A 17,699-nucleotide genomic window follows, 5' to 3' on the forward strand; every position below is an offset into this window, starting at 1 on the left:
AATTACATTCATCTGGCATGGTGATTGCAAATGTGACAGCTTTGCAGAAGAGAACAATATACAGTAGAGAGCACATTTCCATTACCTGTACACCCCCCCCCCCCCCACCATTTAGTGTTTTTTACTTGCACATTTATGTTGTCATATTTGCACATTCCAACCCATTACTAGGGTTAAGTTTTTTAAAAAGTGAACAATCCACTTTGATCTGTGTAGTATTTGTGTAGTATTTTAGATGAAACTCATTCTTAATATTTTCATATGAAAAGTATTGAAATGTCAGAACATCCCTCAAGGTTTAATAGAGGAGATAATGCAGATATTTGTGTTGAAACATTCAAACCGAAGGGGTAGAAACACATTCCTTGTGGCATTGTTAGTCTGAAGAAGTGCCACCACACTATTCCTCTGTGCAAATTACTTTCAGATGAAAGGAGAAGCAATTTGTTGTTAACACTTTCCAGAGTCATGCATGACCTGCCTGTATGTTCACATGAGATGATGGATGCTTAAAGATTGGAGAGCACAAATTTGTCATTTGATAACATCTGAAACGGTTTCATTATGATGATCCTTCTTCTGAACAAAATTGCGTATAATTATCTTTCCTACCAATGGAGAGGCATCCAGACTGCAAGATCTGGAAATATCCATGAAAATATTCTTGCTTCAAGTATAAGTATATTCAACCACCTTATAGATCTTGGTGAAGATGCATTAATGAAGATGAGAACATCTTCAAGGCTTGTCTGTGCTCTTTTATGGCACTGAGTTCACAACATAGAATTTAGCTAGGTCACATTGTTGTGATGTTGTCACCAGCACACTTTCGTCTAACACTGGGACATGGACAGCAAGACCTTGAGCATACAGTAGAGTGAAACAAAGCACTTCCAAACTCTGCCAGCTGCCAGCATAGATGGGACACACCATGATGACAGGCATATTGGCCATGGCAATTTGTACCATGAAGAAATTGGTGATGCTATGAAGTGTCTTAATTTGGAAACCACATAAATCAGAAGGATGTTCCGCACCATGACAAATCCTCCACAGATTCGATTTGACATCAGGAGTCCTTTCAGCATCCTCACCTAAACCATATGTACATAAAGAGGGGCAGTTTAGTAGATAGATAGATAGATAGATAGATAGATAGATAGATAGATAGATAGTCTGACATACAGACAGGCAGACACAGACAGATAGATAAGAAAGATATACCTTTGTCCCCTCAGACATCTGTTGCATTGAGATGTGTTGTCACTATATCTTGGGCTTCTAAAGCTTTTCTGGGTTTGATGCGAACTGCTGTTGTGGCAGCCTGGCCCTCGGCGTGCAACAAATCAAGCTGTTCCTTGCAATGGAAAACCGAAACAAAGGCGCTGCGGTAGTTCCGGTTCATCCAACCATAGAGAAGCGGGTTGGCAAATGTCGAGCACATGGCCACAATGTGGAAAACAGTGTAAAGAAGCCTGAAGTCCTTCATGTCCAACACGCTGTGGTCAATGTCAGTGGCCAGCTGGAAAGCATGGAAAGGCAACCAGCTGACCGCAAACACCACGACCTGCAACAGACAGGGTGAGATGTTTCTGTACTGGTGCAAGCCTCATTTGCATCCTGTTCTAGTTCTCTGTTTATATTATTGGCAACAATAACATATTTTAAAATCACTGTGGAGAAAACAGCTCTAAAATATTTGGTTTACAGGAGACTCCTGTGAAATGCATGCTGTTCTAACAGTCCTGGCTGTAAACAATAAAAAGAGAAAGTTCTTTTAAAAAAGAGAAAAAAAAAGAAGAAAAGAAAAGAAGTCATCAACTGTAGAAGTCCAGATATATATATACACACACATATTTTCTTAAAATAAATTCATACTTTTATTCTGTAATGATTAATTCAATTGATTTTAAAAAGTGAATGTAAAGAAGTTTATGTTCATTATGTTCTTTTGAATTTGCGATCAAAGAATCCTGAAAATATATTATGTTATAATATTAAGCAGCACAACTGTTTTCAACAATGATAATAATAATAAGAAATGTTTCTTGAGCTGCAAATCAGCATATTAGAACAATTTCTGAAGGATCATGTGACACTGAAGACTGGAGTAATGGCTGCTGAACATTTAGTTTTGCCATCACAGGAATAAATTACATTTTAAAATATATTAAATTAGAAAACTGTTAAATTATAATAATGTTTCACAATATTACTGTTATTACTTGTATGAAGAGTCATTATAAAAACCCATTTCAGTCAACCACTAGATATTACTCATTGTTTTCATTATCATGCTTTTTGCTGACTATATGTGAAAGCCTAAAATAATATGAACTGTACGCACCATAGTAACCAGCATCTTGGTGGTCTTGCGGCGGCGCTGGTGCCTGTGATTGTGACCAACTGGGCTGACATGATTGCGGAGTTTACTCCAGATACGGATGTAGGCAAAAGAGATGATTGCCAGAGGCAACACATACTGCAGCAGCAGCGTGGAGATTCTGAAGAAAGAAAACCGCCATCATCACGTAAGGGCAGCTGAAGAGTGTCATTATGTTATTGTTAAAGATGTTATCATAAAACATGTTTACTTTCCTTTGAAATTAAACAAGCCATGGCTCATTTTATCTGTTAAAGAACAAATAAGCTTTCAAAAATGCAAATAGATTGTAATACTATGAGTTGAATCTAAATCATAATCTTAAATAATCAACTTCTTTGACAATGTTGCAAATGTTTGTAAGATCAAAAACCTAAAAGTTGTCAGTTTACATAAACACCAATGTTTAATCTTCATAAATATGTATAGGCCTATTTATCTATAAAACATATCAGTTTTGGGTAAAGTTACTTTTAATAGTAATGCATAAAAATATTGTGTTACTCACTAAAAAAAGTAACTAATTCCATTACTTAGTTACTAATTATGTTACATTAATTTTGCATAAATGTTGCTTTACTTTTTAAATATGAGCAGGACTTGATTGTTTTTAATATAAGAAGTTCTATTTATAGCAAATGTAAAAGCCCTTTCACATCAAAAAGTGTAATGAATAAACCTCAGGCTGAAGGAACCTAATGGACTTTTACATTACATTTCATACTGCCGTTATATCTTTTTTTATGACTCCATCAACAGTGTGTTTTGCAATGGCTTCAGCTGTTTGTGTCATTATTGTCTCTTTTTATATCTCTGGAATCTCTCACTTTTGTTTATACAGTGCTATTTATTTATTTTTAATCACGTCTGTACAGTAAAACATAGGAGAAGAAGGTTCAACACTCTTCAGCAAAAAAACAAAACAAAAACAAAGCACAATTGTTAGTTTATCTAAAGTAATTTTTGCTTATTACGGTAGTATGGTTGAACTGGATCATCAAAGGTAAGCAGCAAAGAAATTTAGATACATTTGTGTTGTTTAACCTATTTAATTATTGCAGGTTTGCATTTGACCGTTTTAATTCATTTTGCTGAATACTAAATCAGATTTTTGCGAGGGTGTTGAATTAATGCACATTCACATTTAGTCTAGAACTACAGTAACATCATGTTCACATAAGGTGTCAGTCAATAAATGGGAAAAAAGTAACAAAGTAATTTCTTGTGAATTAAAAAGTAATGCGTTACTTTACTGGTTACTTGAAAAAAGTCATCTGATTACATATATTGCATTACTTGTAATGCGTTACCCCCAACACTGGATGTAAGAGCTTTCAGTGCAATTGGAAGACAGTGACATTTGATAAATGAACACATCATACATTTAAGGCCCCTTGAAGGCATGAGGAAACTATAATAATGCTGTTCATTAAAATACGCATGTCTGCTACTCACGAGTATAGAGTGCTGTCTGTACTACTGTCAGGCCACTTCTCTCCACAAACCTCAATGGAGTCACCTGGAGAAAGATCTACAATCCCATACTCTCTGAATATGGCCAGTGGGCTAGCCAGAACAGCGCTTACTACCCAGGTGATGGCAATGACCAGAAAGCAGGTGTCTTTTGACATTCGAGTGTCTAGGTGATAAACGATGCATCTATGCCGATCCAGTGCAATTACATTTAATGTAATTGTAGAGACGTGAACGGCGAGACCTTGAGCATACGGCAGAGTGAAACAAAGCACTTGTCCAAACTTCCATTCCCCAAGGAGAGTGTAAGCCAGCGTGAACGGGAGACACAACGTGTTGACGAGCAGATCAGCCAAGGCTAGGTTTGCAATGAAGAAGTTGGTGACAGTACGGAGTGTCTTAAATTTGTAAACCACATAAATCACCAGGGAGTTCCCAACAACACCCAAAAGGATGATGGTAGAATATGCCAAGATCAGGACCACCTGGACCCCAAGAAGCTTGGTGCTGTCTCCCAGCTCTAGCAGCTGATGATTCAGAGTCACGTCAGATGAATCCTCCCCGATGGCCAGCTCTTTGCTCCCAGAGGAGCCATTGATTAAGCTGAGGGAATCCATTTATCACATGGCCATGTCCAACCCCATGTCAGATTTTGGAGAAAGACCAAGCTGCCCTTATAGGTTTGACAACCTGAAAACACAAGGTCAAGTTGACATTAGGAATCTGTTCAGTGTACAAACATGGATGGATGGATGGATGGATGGATGGATGGATGGATGGATGGATGGATGGATGGATGGATAGATAGATAGATAGATAGATAGATAGATAGATAGATAGATAGATAGATAGATAGATAGATAGATAGATAGATAGATAGATAGAAAACATTAGAAAACAACTCACAAAAACTTCATATTCTCCAATGGACTTGTATTATAAATATGGAACAGTCAATCAATCAAACCGAATACAAATACATTTAAAATGAGTCTATTTCAAGTCCACATGCATTATTTTACAAGTGACTACCGGTATGGTTCTCCATTCCAGGGTATGAATATTTTAAATCCTTTTCAGAGAGAGTCTGTCAGAGAAGATCCTGGTGAGACCATGTTGTTTTATTTCTAACAGCGAAAGAAGGCACATCGACTTCTTCCGAGGCGACTTGTCAGGTCACTTTCATTAAGGTAAATGTATTTTGCGCGTTAAGAGCTCATTACGCACGGCTTGCCTGCGCTCGAGCACACTCCAGCGTCTTTATCTGAGAGATAATAGATACATGGCAAAACCATTATCACTATAGAGATATAAAAACACTGGAGTCTGTGAAAACTTCATGGTATACATCCCAGTCCACGGACACCGACGGCGCAATGGTCCTTGAAGGAGTGCACGAGGCGCACTAAATTAACGAAGACATTGAGAGGCGTATAAAGGATCTTATTCTGTATTATTAAAGCCAGTTTTAGAGAAATTATGAAAATACGTGTTTGAATTTACAATGAACTATATTAGAATGACCTACCGGCTGCGTGTTCACCTCGCCGTCTCCAATATTACGTCGTGCGCATCAGGATACATCACCATCAGGTAAACAGAGATCTTTGTCTAGCTATATCGATATATTGACATAAAACAAACAAGTACATGTTGTTCTGTGTTCTATTTCAATCAATAAGCTTTCCTGAAGGAACAGTTGAGGTCCAGGTGAGGTGGGCTGTGGAGCTCAGCCAGCTCTGACGCTCTCGACTGAATTTCATCCGTCCACACAAGCCAAAGCCAAACCCACAAGTTCAGAGTTCTCGATAGAGATAAGAGGGAGAGTGATGAATCACGATGGTATGGTTCAGTTTTAATTATTATTATTATTATTATTATTATTATTAAACTGAAACTGAAAGTGAAAACACCATTAAAACAATGTATTTTAGGCTATATGTTGCAATTTCACATAATTTATCAATTGCATTTCCTATAAGTCAAAACAGTGGTTAGATATTTTGTATGTAACCTTTAATATTTTATATTTTTATAATTTTTTTAATGGGTTGACTTTGATTGGTTATCAACGTGCTGCTGGGACAAATATAGGCTAGTTAACTGGAATATGTGGAATTTACTGAATTGCAGCAGCAGCAACAACAAAAAATAAATAAATAAATAATAACAATAATTTAAACCAAGGCCACGCAGTCTCTGTGATATATATTTACACATACACACAAACACACACACTACCGGGCTGTAGAATGCTTGAATCTGATTGGCCGAAGAACGTTCTAAGGTATGCAGCATTTTTTTTTTTTTTCGGGAAAACGCACGGCTAAAGTTCCGTGTCCACATCATTTCGCCAAGCTATTTCAGTTATTTCAAAGGCCTTACAACCAGGGACGTGCGGTCAGGGTAGGCAAGGTAGGCAGTGCCTCACCAAAGGAAATGTTGACATTACATTTATTAATTCCAAGAGCTTTATTAATTCACCACATTATTAATTGCATTAATTTTATTCCAAATATTATTTTTTGTAACAAAAATTTTCAGGAATACACATAACATACTCATTTTGCCATTGTTTGCTCCTAAAAACCGTTGTTTCATGCAGGAAATTCAAAAGCCATGGCCATTGAGGCAGAGGTGAGCGGTGCCTCTTTGGTCCATAGAACGTAGTTTATGTAGATTTGCGCATGCGCAGTCAGTTCTCATGCTGTCTTGAATTATCAACATTGAGGCAGAGACCGAGCTTGCTTCATGTCACGTGATCTACTCGCTCTTACTCAATCCGCGCGCTTCCCGAATACTAGCATCTAGTATACTTGCGTGTCGGTGTGTGCGCCTAGCAGTCTGTAGGAGCGAATAAGCTGTTTTTGTACTTTAAAGCTGTACTGCTGACGCAATGTTTTCTGACTGTAGCCTGGTGCGCCGTCACCAGACCAAAAGTGTGTGTGTGTGTGTGTGTGTGCGCCGTGGCTGTCTGTGCGCGTTTGCGCATTTTGATGGAGTGACTAGGCTGCCGCGCCGCCTCCTTCTCTGTGTCCCGCACAAAACATTTGTTTGTTGTATAAGTCATAAGATAGATGTGTCCATTAATTTGATTATTATATTTGATTGTGCATTAGCCTCACATGACTGACTTTGCTGAATGCAGGCAGCGATCTGATGATGCCTGATATGAACTTGGGTTGCTAAATTAACTGAATGAATATATGAACATATATTCCACACATTGATAGGTCACAGCCTACCCATGACAAGATTTCACCGCACGTTACTGCTTACAACAGTAAAAGAACCAAAACCCACAACGACACTGACCAAGAAAAATTAATATAGTAAACACAACAATATGACAAAAAACCACAAGTCATTTCCATGTATTTGCCAAAAATGTGTGTGTGTGTGTGTGTGTGTGTTCTGCCATGTTTCTGTGCTGTAGTCTTAGAAAATGTGTGTTTTTAATATATTATAGCCTATATCAGCTGGTTAAAAGCTGTCTATGAGAGTTTGGCTGTGATATATTATGTGGGTTTAATGATGGAGATTAGACCCGTCTTTTGCACAGCCTTTCACAACACTGAGCCGCTCTCCAATTCCTCTTATCGATGCACCATCAGATGTGTGATAAAGAGAAATTAGAAAAAGTTCTGTTTATCTTAAATTTTCTAGTAGTTGCAGTCTCTTCAATATGAGCTTTTAGCCTTTATATTATCTAAACATTGTGTCTAAAACACTAGTGTTTATGCTGATGTCACATAACACTATTTGTACAGATTGTCTGTGCTAATTATAACTATTACTAACTATTAATAAGCAGAAAATTAGGAATTTATTGAGGCAAAAGTCGTAGTTAATATTTATGTAATATCATTGTACAATATACAAATATAAATATATAATAATTAGTTTAATTATTTATATTTATACATGTTTATACATATATACATACATAATATTTATAATATAATGTATATTTTTCTATAAACATAGAAAATACAAACTCTACCATCTCCCTCATCTGTGCATGAAGATGCAAACTCTTCTGTTTTATATGTTAATTTATGCAAATTGTCTATCACAAATATAATTTTAAGTGGATGTCAGCTGTTCAGGTCCACCTCATTTAAAATGCCCTTATTGTATTTATATTTGATCAATCAGTACAACTCATACATAGAATGTCGAGTATGTTACATACAGTATATTAATTAAGTAAAAATTTACTCAGCCTCTTTTCGTTCCAAACCAATATTACTGTTTTCTGTGGAACACACAAAATAGTCTTTTAATTAAATAGATTCTTCCACACAACAGCAGTTCATTTTTCCTACTTTTCTGTTAAGCTCCTTAAAAGTACTCAATATGACCATTATATACCATATGTATTAAGTGCTGTACATGCTCATACTTTTCATGTTCATACATTTCAGTTGGCCAAGATTTCTAAAAATCCTTTCTCTGTATTGGTCTTAAGTAATATTCTTATTTTCTGAGATACTGAATTTGGGATTTTCCTTAGTTGTCAGTTATAATCATCGAAATTAAAAGAAATAAACATTTTAAATATATCAGTCCGTATGTAATGAATGAATATAACATACAAGTTTCACTTTTGAATGGAATTAGTGAAATAAATCAACTTTTTGATGATATTCTAATTATATGACCAGCACCTGTATATTATATTCCAAGTATTTGAAAACATCATACTGACGATCATTAGTGAACAGCGACTTAAAATTTCTACATTTTCCTCATATCTCACATAAAGCTGTCCTATGACTTCAGAAGACTTGTAATATAGTACACAAGTCATATGGAACACTTTTATGGTTATGACCTCTCTGGGTTAGTCCCACTTTCTCTGCTTTTCCTCATTTGGCCTTTGTACGAGTAAAAAAAAAAAAAAGCCCGAGCCCAGTTACTTCCAGCCCACCTCTCTCTGTCCCTTGCAAGTACAGATGAAGGAGTGCAAGATAAATATACATCTATATTTGGGAGGGATGCACTGTATATCCTCTAAACTCGTATATTGTGATGCTATCTATCATTTGACATTTAGATGTGCTGGCACAGCATGTCCACTATCATGATGTATACCGACATAAAGAAGATACATTGCTCAGTCCCACAGAGTGATGAAATCTTGATGGCGACATGAACAATCCTGCAATGGAAGGACTTTGAGAGAATCGGAGAGAATCCAGCGGATCGGCAAAACGTTAAACAACTTTTAATTAACATTTGTAATTATTTGTAAACTTGTACATTTTTATGTATGAATCGCATAACTAGTTATATATGCATGGCTTTTCTGATGTAATAAACTTGCTCAGTAACTTACCTGCGAAATATTGCACTTCATTATTTCGTGTGAAACACGAGTCACGATAAAAGATTTTAGAACATGCTAAAATGACATGGTTGCTTTAGCAAATGTGTTTTCATCTCACGTTTGCTTTTGTTAACACTATCAGTTAGGATTAGGTGCAATGTTATTTTCATATTATTATAATTGTGATAACTTAGCTTGTCAATTAATTAAATTGTGCCTGGTTAGAAAACAGTGTTCATATTAAGTGTTTTGGAAAAACACTTTCATAACCCCATCATTGTTTTGGACAGTGTATTAAAAAATAATTAAAAAAGTCTCAGAGTGCAACAGTAATTCATTTGGCAGTTGCGTTTGACAGCTAACAGTTTCAGTCAATCTAATAAACGCAGAACGCAGTGTGCTGGGATGAATAAAGAAAAGCAAAATGAATGATGTTATGACTTCATCGAAATGAGCTGCATGCAGTGACATTCCTGTTATCTGTCTGTCGGGAGACACTCTGTGTTTATGCAATTGTGTGTGTGATTACTCTAGACCTCTTGTGGATTCATATCAAAGCATTGGCAGTTATGTTTGTTCCATCTAAATGACAGACAGACTAACAGGCATGACAGGAACAAAGGACTAGTGTGCACGCACAAATTAAAAGGACTAGCGTGCACGCAAACAGGCAAACAAAATAAAATTTTATTTAAAATGTTAAAAAGATCTTGCCCTTTTGAGTTACATGAAGGGTTACAAAATAATATATATATATAATATATATATATATGGACTGGATGCATACATCAGCTTACAAATGAATAGTTTTGAGATCAATATCAGGAAAGCTTTCCCGTTTAGTCCCCAACAGAGTGGCAGCAGCCTTTCTGAGAAACCAAAGTTGATAATGAAGCAGATGAAGGGAAAGTGTTGGTGCTGAGAAAGAACGTGTTAGTATCCAGACAGCTAGAAAAAATAATCAAAGCTCCAAATTGGATTGCCTTCACCCAACAGATAGACAGCTCTGGGAGTGCTAAAGGCAGTGCTAAGATCTAAATGATTGAGATTAGTGTGCTTGGTTGGTGAAGGTAATGAGACTGGCCGCTGCCCAACGGCTTAGTTACTGAATATCAGGTAACATTCAGCCATGCTGTAGTTTATGCCACACATAATGAAAAAAATTGTTTACCCAAAAAGGAAAAGTGTCATCATTACCTTCCTTTTGAACTCTGAATAACTTTTTTTTTCTTCCCTGAAACACAAAATGGGTTATTTATATAGCAGAATGTGCAAGCTCTTTTGTATACAATGAAAGTGAATCATGACCACAGCTGTCAAAACAAGATTTTCAATAAATAATTTTCATCTGTTCCAACTAACACAAAGCTAACGTAACGTTGATATATATTTTTTAAATTTTGCACAAACATCATTTTTTCATTGCCTTTCAGCTAATTCAGCTGAATTTCTACCACTGCTTTGTTTTTCTTTAAATGGTAATACATTTATATTTAAAAGCTAAATACACAGTCTCTTCCCAAAAAACACTCCTATTTAATTTACTCCTGTGAACTGATGAAAAGAAATGTTGTGCATATAGAAATGCACTAGACAAACTACAAAAGGACGATGGAGAGTTTCTGGTAATCTTGGAGATAATAGATACACAAGCAATTCAGCTTTAATTTTTTTTGAGCAATTCAGCATTATGACACATTTAGTGTGACTATTTGATTATACAATTATAAAAGCATCAAAGATGTGTTCAGCTTTATAAAAACTGCTTGTGTTATAATTCCTCATTCGTTAGCTGCATTTGATAGAAACACCTGCTAAATACATACATACATACTGTATATATACGGGTGAAGAATGTCCCATAACACAACTAATAACAATCATGAAGAGATTAATTTCATAATGATTAAAAGAAATAACAACAAATCTATTCTTGGGTTGCTGCTCTTTATTTGTCTCTATGATTTCATCTTCTATGTCCTGCATGAATCATGGCACTCATTAACAGAGATAAACCTGGATGTTTGGTTTGATGGATCACTTGTCTTTCACAGCAGGGAATACAGCTGGTAGAACAACCCTAGAGGTCACTCATAGACAAAAGCTTGTAGAAAACTAGTCGTGCATTAACACTTTTTTTCAAAAATGAAAGGGCAATAAAACAGAATAACAACACTATTATAAATCTAATGGAGAAACAGCTTACTTTTGACATAATGGTAAAAGCTAGACAAATCTAAGTGAAAAATAGACAATTAGTGCTAGGTTCCGAAATGCACTGTTTAAAGTGCTGCTTTCAGCTTTTTGAGCTGTGTTGTCTTCTGCTGCCTTTCCAGAATGTTATCCAATGTTCTTTTTATGTGCCGTTTGAGGGAAATAGATGATACCATAATAATAAAAAAGCCTACAACAAAGTGGTAGGTCAAATGAATAACGGTGCAGCTTGAACACTTGTAAACTCAGAAGAAATCACTGGAAATGAATAACTTACATTTGAAAAATGTTAAATTAGAAAATAGCTACTTTCAAATGTAATACCATTTAACAGTTTTTACTGTACTTTTATCAAATAAATGTAGCTTTGATGAGCATAAGACACTTCTTTCAAAAATATAAACAAACATTTGTATTAATGGTGCTGTACTATTGCCATGTTTCACTTTTAACATATACATTTTTTTTTAGTTTTTGGAGTTTTATTTTTGAATTTATCTAGCATCCCTAATTTCATGGCTATGGTCATGGTCATGATAAGCTGTTCTGAGAAAGCTCTCATCATCAGTCAGAGGCAAAGATTACACTGATGCCTACAAAAGGCATTTATGGCCACATTTGCACTGTGACATGTTAATTTCTGTTCATCGCCATATTACCTTTAAAGTGTTTTATGTTGGCCAACTCATCAGCAATGTCCCTAAAATCATTAAAATAATACAATGCTCCAGGCTAAATGTTTTGTGTTTGTGCGCAGTGCAGCTGGCAAGGTCTGCGTCCAGAGCAGCAGCTTAGAATGCAAAACACATTTAGGAATGTCAAGCTTTTATCTTTTATCTGAAAACTATTAAGCCTGCAAGCTGCTGCTATCTCATTCATTTCTTTGCATGCTTTTTTGTTGTTGTTGTTTTTAAGCAAACTGTCCTCTGTTCATACTTGTTGTGGACAAACATCTGGACAACAGACAAAGACCAGTTCAGGGTCACTAAACACACACACCAAACACACTTTTGCGAGACATCATATCGTGAATATTGTAAATGATATTGAAACAGCTGTTAACCACAGCTGAGAGCCATGTATAATTTTTCTATTTTCTCGCTTTCATGCAATGCATATTACATCCAAAACACTCTCTGTCACAGACTTCATGCAAACATACACACACTCACACAAATACTGAGTGCTTTGATGGGATTATGACTGAATGCTTTTCTACATGGGTGGAGCAAAGTCTAACAGCAGGGGATGGATTGCAGCTGCTTCTGTTGCCTGTATTTGTGAGATTTTGAGTGCATTTGCATGGGTTTAAGGTAAAAGAAAACCAGTGATGCATACAAATGTCTGAGTGTTTTCTCTCTTTAGTGTGCCAGTGCTCAGACACACACGTATAGGGTAGCAAACCCAGGAATATGAGTGTCAGATGAATTTCCTGCAGTGAAGGTACTTCCCAGCCCATTACTCCAATGTTTCTGTGTAATCGACTTGGAAGTATCTCACTGTTAAGAGTAGCAGCCACATCCCACTCGATAACCTCCATTTAACCTCCTTTTAGCAAATAAATTTAAGTTACAGTTAAAAGTTAAATCAATCCGATCTCACAAAACACAAGACAGCTGAATTTCAAAGCAATAGATAGCTAAGTAGCCTTTAAAAAATGGGTAAAGGTGGTAAACAGACTTTGAGTGAGGGAACATCTCTCAGATCTTAATCAATTAAAACTGCTTAAATACAATTTGTCTGAATGTTTGTGAAAGGAGAGGGCCTGATAGGAATAATAAGCATCAGGGAGGCAAATAAAAAGAACAATCAGAGCTCATACTTATTTCTGAACACTTGTATAGTCCCTGTAGCTCCAGCTTAATAAAATTAGCTTTAATTGTTCTGGTACGGGTGCAAAAACGGGTGCATTTTATTCCTAATTCGCTCTGTTTTGTAATTACTCTGGATTTCTATTTTTTTATTTTTTAGTACAGACTGATTGAAATTGATAATTCTAAAGCACTATCAATAAATAGATGTTTTCCAGCACATTTCATTTTCAGACTTTTCGTTCGACTTAAGTTGTTTTAAAGAAAAGTGTATATTGCTGATGGAATTTATATGAAGGTGATCCTAAAGGGAATCTTGTATTGGATCTGATAACAGCTACACTACAAAGTGCAAGTAAATAATTTCATAATGCTTTCTGTAAACGGTGGTTTTATACGGATTTTCAAAACACCTTGTGCATTGATATTTTTTCCCATGCAACTGCATTACTATATCTGAACATTGCTGTAAATGCAAGCTTTAAAGGACATAACATACACAGTTTCACCTAATCTCATGTTAATCTTGAGTACGTACTGCATCCTTCATATATCCAAAAAGTCTTTAGTTTTATCATATTTATAAAAGAAAAATACAGCTTTCCGATTCTTTCCGGAAAAAAGTCGATCCACGATCGAAAAAAAACAGCCGAAACTTGTACCAACCCGGAAGTAAGATTTTTGGCACAGAAATTCTCAGTCATTCCTCTAAATGTTTAGTATGAGAATCCATCTCTTTAACACTGTGAACAACTCTGAATACACGAAACACCATTGTACCCCCCTTTAAAGAAGACAAACCCTAAAACAAATCATTTCAGACAAAGTTCCAGAATGAGGGCTGAAAATAACCATATAATTGCAAATTGCAAAAAACAAAAAAACATTATAAACATCATAAATAAACCCCAAGGACCATATTAAAATAATAATAATAAAAAATAATAATAATGTCATAACCTGCCCAATGGGCAAAAGATATTTGTTCTCTTTGCAGCAGATAATTTAATATGTTTTCAGATTTAGAATAATTAGAGAGCTCAAGCGCTGTTCCCTGCCTTGCCAAAGACCTCAGAGTCACACAATCTTAAAACCCCTGAGGGGTCTGGAAAAGGTCATGCTTATAATGTGACAGCTATTGAGAAGCATTTATGGGTGGCTGTCAACTAAGTGTCTTCAAAATGTGATTGTGTTTTTTGGACAAAATTTAGATGAGAAAATGGTACAAGATGACGGGGAAAAGGAGAACATTACCAACTTTCACTGATATGGCTTCTAATTTAATGTCCTATTTTTCTAATGAGAAGCTTTATTCACTGTCCACTCTGTTTGATTTGAAAAGCTTCAGGTTGCTGCAAAAATAAGTGTCCATCAAAACCCAGTCAATTAATACTAAAGTAATTTCCCTGAAGACAAAATATCATAAATCATTATGATAAAGGTACTGTAAGTACCTTTATTTGAAATAAAACTTTTTCTAACAATGTAAAAAGATTTTACTGTAAGAATAGTAATTAGATCACTATGATTTTGAACTTGGTGTACCTGTTTGTGTCATACTAGACCCGTTTGAAACCCAAAATGTTATTTTCAATGTTGATCTCCAATATTTTTTCTATATTGAGAAAAAAAAAACATTTAAAATTCACCTGCATGACCAATTAATACTAGCACTTACCTATTCTATTCTATTCTATTCTATTCGTTTATATATATATACCTTGCTATGTGTAATGTGCTAGACTAACTGAGACTTGTCACATCACTTGTATACTGTTGTTCTCTTGTTGGTCTGATTGCTTCTTGTCCTAATTTGTTGATCTCTTTAGATAAAAGTGTCTGCTAAATGATTACATGTACATATAAATATAAATATGACATGAACAAATATAACCATTATTTTGGTCAACACAAATTGTAATGTTCTATAAAATATCAACATGCACAGATGACAAACTGGTCTGTAAAAAATGTCCTTCATAATATACAGTAATTGATCTATGCTTCAGTGTAGTGTTCACCTGTCAACAGCTGTATGATAATAGAATAAAATAATACAATTAAAATAGGATGTAATTTAAAAAAATAAATTGTGTGTGTGAAAATTACGCAATTATTTTTGCATCGTTGATGTGGCTTAATCGTATCAGCTTTGTCTTCCACTTTATATTAATTTTCAATGTTGAAAAGTGTTTTAATTTTTTTATTTTATTATTATTATTATTATTTTTTATCTGTAAGGGTATAACAATGACCATAACGTAAATCCTTCTAATATGGGTATTGTCACGGAGTCACCAGTAACACCTGCCACACCATCAGAGTCCAATCACCCGACTCCGCCCATCCGCTCATTATCACCAGATTACTGAAGTCCCCACACCTGCACCCGCTCATCACTGCCCCTTCTTAAGCCCCCACCTCCTTTCACTCTCTGTCTGGTCTCGTCAGAGAATCACCGACTCTACTCTCTGTGCTACTCTTAGGAATCATCTGAATACCTGAACGTTTGATCATCCGGATTACCTACCACCATCTGTCATCCGTGTCCTGTCAGTTCCTCCTGTGTCCACCCTTCATCTGTACAGCAAGTATCCTCAAGTCATCCTCTTAACATCCCACTCAGCTCAACTATTCCTCTGCAAGATTGTGTGATACCATCTTCTGTCTCCATTATTCCAATAAACATCTACTTACCTGCATACCCTGTTGTCTCTCTCTTATGTCCGTGACAGAAGACCAGACCGACTGTATGCAAAGAGCCGTTGGATTGGAAGAGGACCCTTCACGGGCTTCTCTCCCCGAGCAAGCACAAGCTGGCAATCCACCACTTCCACCTCATCTTCACTCTCCTTCAATGCCTGCCTCTCACAGTCCCATGGCCCGACCTGCAACGTACACCGGTGAGGCGGAGGGTTGCAGCGGGTTTCTACTACAATGTTCACTCTACTTTGAGATGCAAGCACATGCCTTCCCTACTGATCGCCTATTTGATCTCCCTCCTCTCTGGTCCCGCCCTCCAATGGGCTCAGTCAATCTGGGAAGCGAATGGCCCCCTCACTCGCTCATGGGAGGCTTTCGCCACCCACTTCAAAGAAGTTTTCGGCCTCAACACCTCCGCTCTCTCCATCCATGATCAATTGTACCGCCTTCACCAAGGAAATTTGACCGTGAGTGAATATGCTTTTCATTTCCGCACTCTAGCCACCAACTATGGATGGAATGAAACTGCACTTATCACCTGCTTTCGTCAAGGATTGAATCCTACCATCCACCATCAAGTGGCAGTTTATGATGATGTCATCGTCTTGGAGAACTTCATTCAGCGTACCATTCGCATCTCTCAGCGTCTCACCGCCTGTGCTCTGGACCAACCCACTGCGCACCCTCGGCCTCCCACACCATCTATAAACCTTCCAGCACCTGAGCCTATGCAAATCGACTCATACCACCTCACTGCAGTAGAACGTCAACAACGCATTCACAATGGCCTCTGCCTCTACTGCGGTTCCGAAGGACATCTCATTTCGCAGTGCCCAGTGCGACCACCACGCCCAGCGGTGAGTACAATCCAGATTCCTCCTATGATATCACCATTATCACGTACTCCAGTCATGATAGTGACCCGTTCCCACTCTGTTTTAGCGTATGCTCTCATTGACACCGGCTCCTCAGGGAACTTCATCTCCCACGAACTCCTCAAGAAGCTCAGTCTCCCGAGGAGAAGGATCACGAAGAAGTTAGAAATCCACACCATCTTGGGTAAACCGCTGGGCCGTGGTCAAGTCTGTCATCAATCCCCCATAGTCTAACTACGCATTGGATGTCTTCATCAGGAGAAGATTTCATTTCTGGTGCTGGAAGGGTCCACCGCGGATATCCTCCTGGGACGCCCGTGGATGTCAGAACACTCCCCGCAAGTCAACTGGACCACTGGGGAAATCACGCAATGGGGTGAATACTGCTCTGTATCTTGTCTACTACCTGTAATCAAGATCTGTCGTCAGAAACCCTCTCCTGATGATTTCCACTCTTCCTCTCATCTTCACCTCAACTCCACGTCGATCGAAAGTCCAGAATCCAGCCAACCAACAGAGATTCCCCTTGAGTACCGGGCGTTCCAGGAAGTGTTCAGCAAACAACAAGCGACACAGTTACCACCTCATCGGCCATGGGACTGCGCCATTGACCTGCTGCCTGGAGCCACACCACCCAAGGGCCGGATCTATCCACTGTCCATCCCGGAGCAGAAGGCCATGGATGAGTATATCAAAGAAGCCTTACAACAGCGGTTCATTCGACCATCTACTTCCCCTGCTGCATCCAGTTTTTTCTTCGTGGGAAAGAAGGACGGAGGCTTGAGGCCGTGCATCGACTACCGTGCACTCAACGAACAAACGGTCAAATTCCGCTATCCCCTTCCTCTGGTCCCAGCCGCGCTGGAACAACTACGTGGAGCTAAAATCTTCACCAAACTGGATCTCAG

General features: G+C 37.4%; 1 protein-coding gene across 1 annotated transcript; it reads right to left on the bottom strand.

The window, feature by feature from the left end:
• Window positions 1–224: 224 nt before the first annotated feature.
• LOC132141847 (neuropeptide Y receptor type 2-like) lies at window positions 225–5,478 on the bottom strand. Its single transcript, XM_059551510.1, has 5 exons — window positions 5,385–5,478; window positions 3,839–4,546; window positions 2,348–2,504; window positions 1,225–1,567; window positions 225–1,094 (listed from the first exon to the last, which is right to left on the bottom strand). Exons 2-4 carry the CDS (start codon window positions 4,471–4,473, stop codon window positions 1,235–1,237), a joined length of 1,125 nt encoding a protein of 374 aa, XP_059407493.1. The 5' UTR covers window positions 4,474–4,546; window positions 5,385–5,478; the 3' UTR covers window positions 225–1,094; window positions 1,225–1,234.
• Between the last annotated feature and the right edge of the window lie 12,221 nt (window positions 5,479–17,699).

This window comes from Carassius carassius, chromosome 6, assembly GCF_963082965.1.
Source record: "Carassius carassius chromosome 6, fCarCar2.1, whole genome shotgun sequence".
NCBI classification, from domain to species: domain Eukaryota; kingdom Metazoa; phylum Chordata; class Actinopteri; order Cypriniformes; family Cyprinidae; genus Carassius; species Carassius carassius.

Excerpts from the sequence above, each read along its gene's own strand:
- LOC132141847 (XM_059551510.1), bottom strand. The coding sequence starts at position 4,473 with ATGGATTCCCTCAGCTTAATCAATGGCTCCTCTGGGAGCAAAGAGCTG. Across the intron at positions 2,505-3,838 it reads ACAGACAGCACTCTATACTC|AATCTCCACGCTGCTGCTGC; the intron begins GTGAGTAGCAGA and ends TTCTTTCTTCAG. Across the intron at positions 1,568-2,347 it reads CCAAGATGCTGGTTACTATG|GTCGTGGTGTTTGCGGTCAG; the intron begins GTGCGTACAGTT and ends TGTCTGTTGCAG.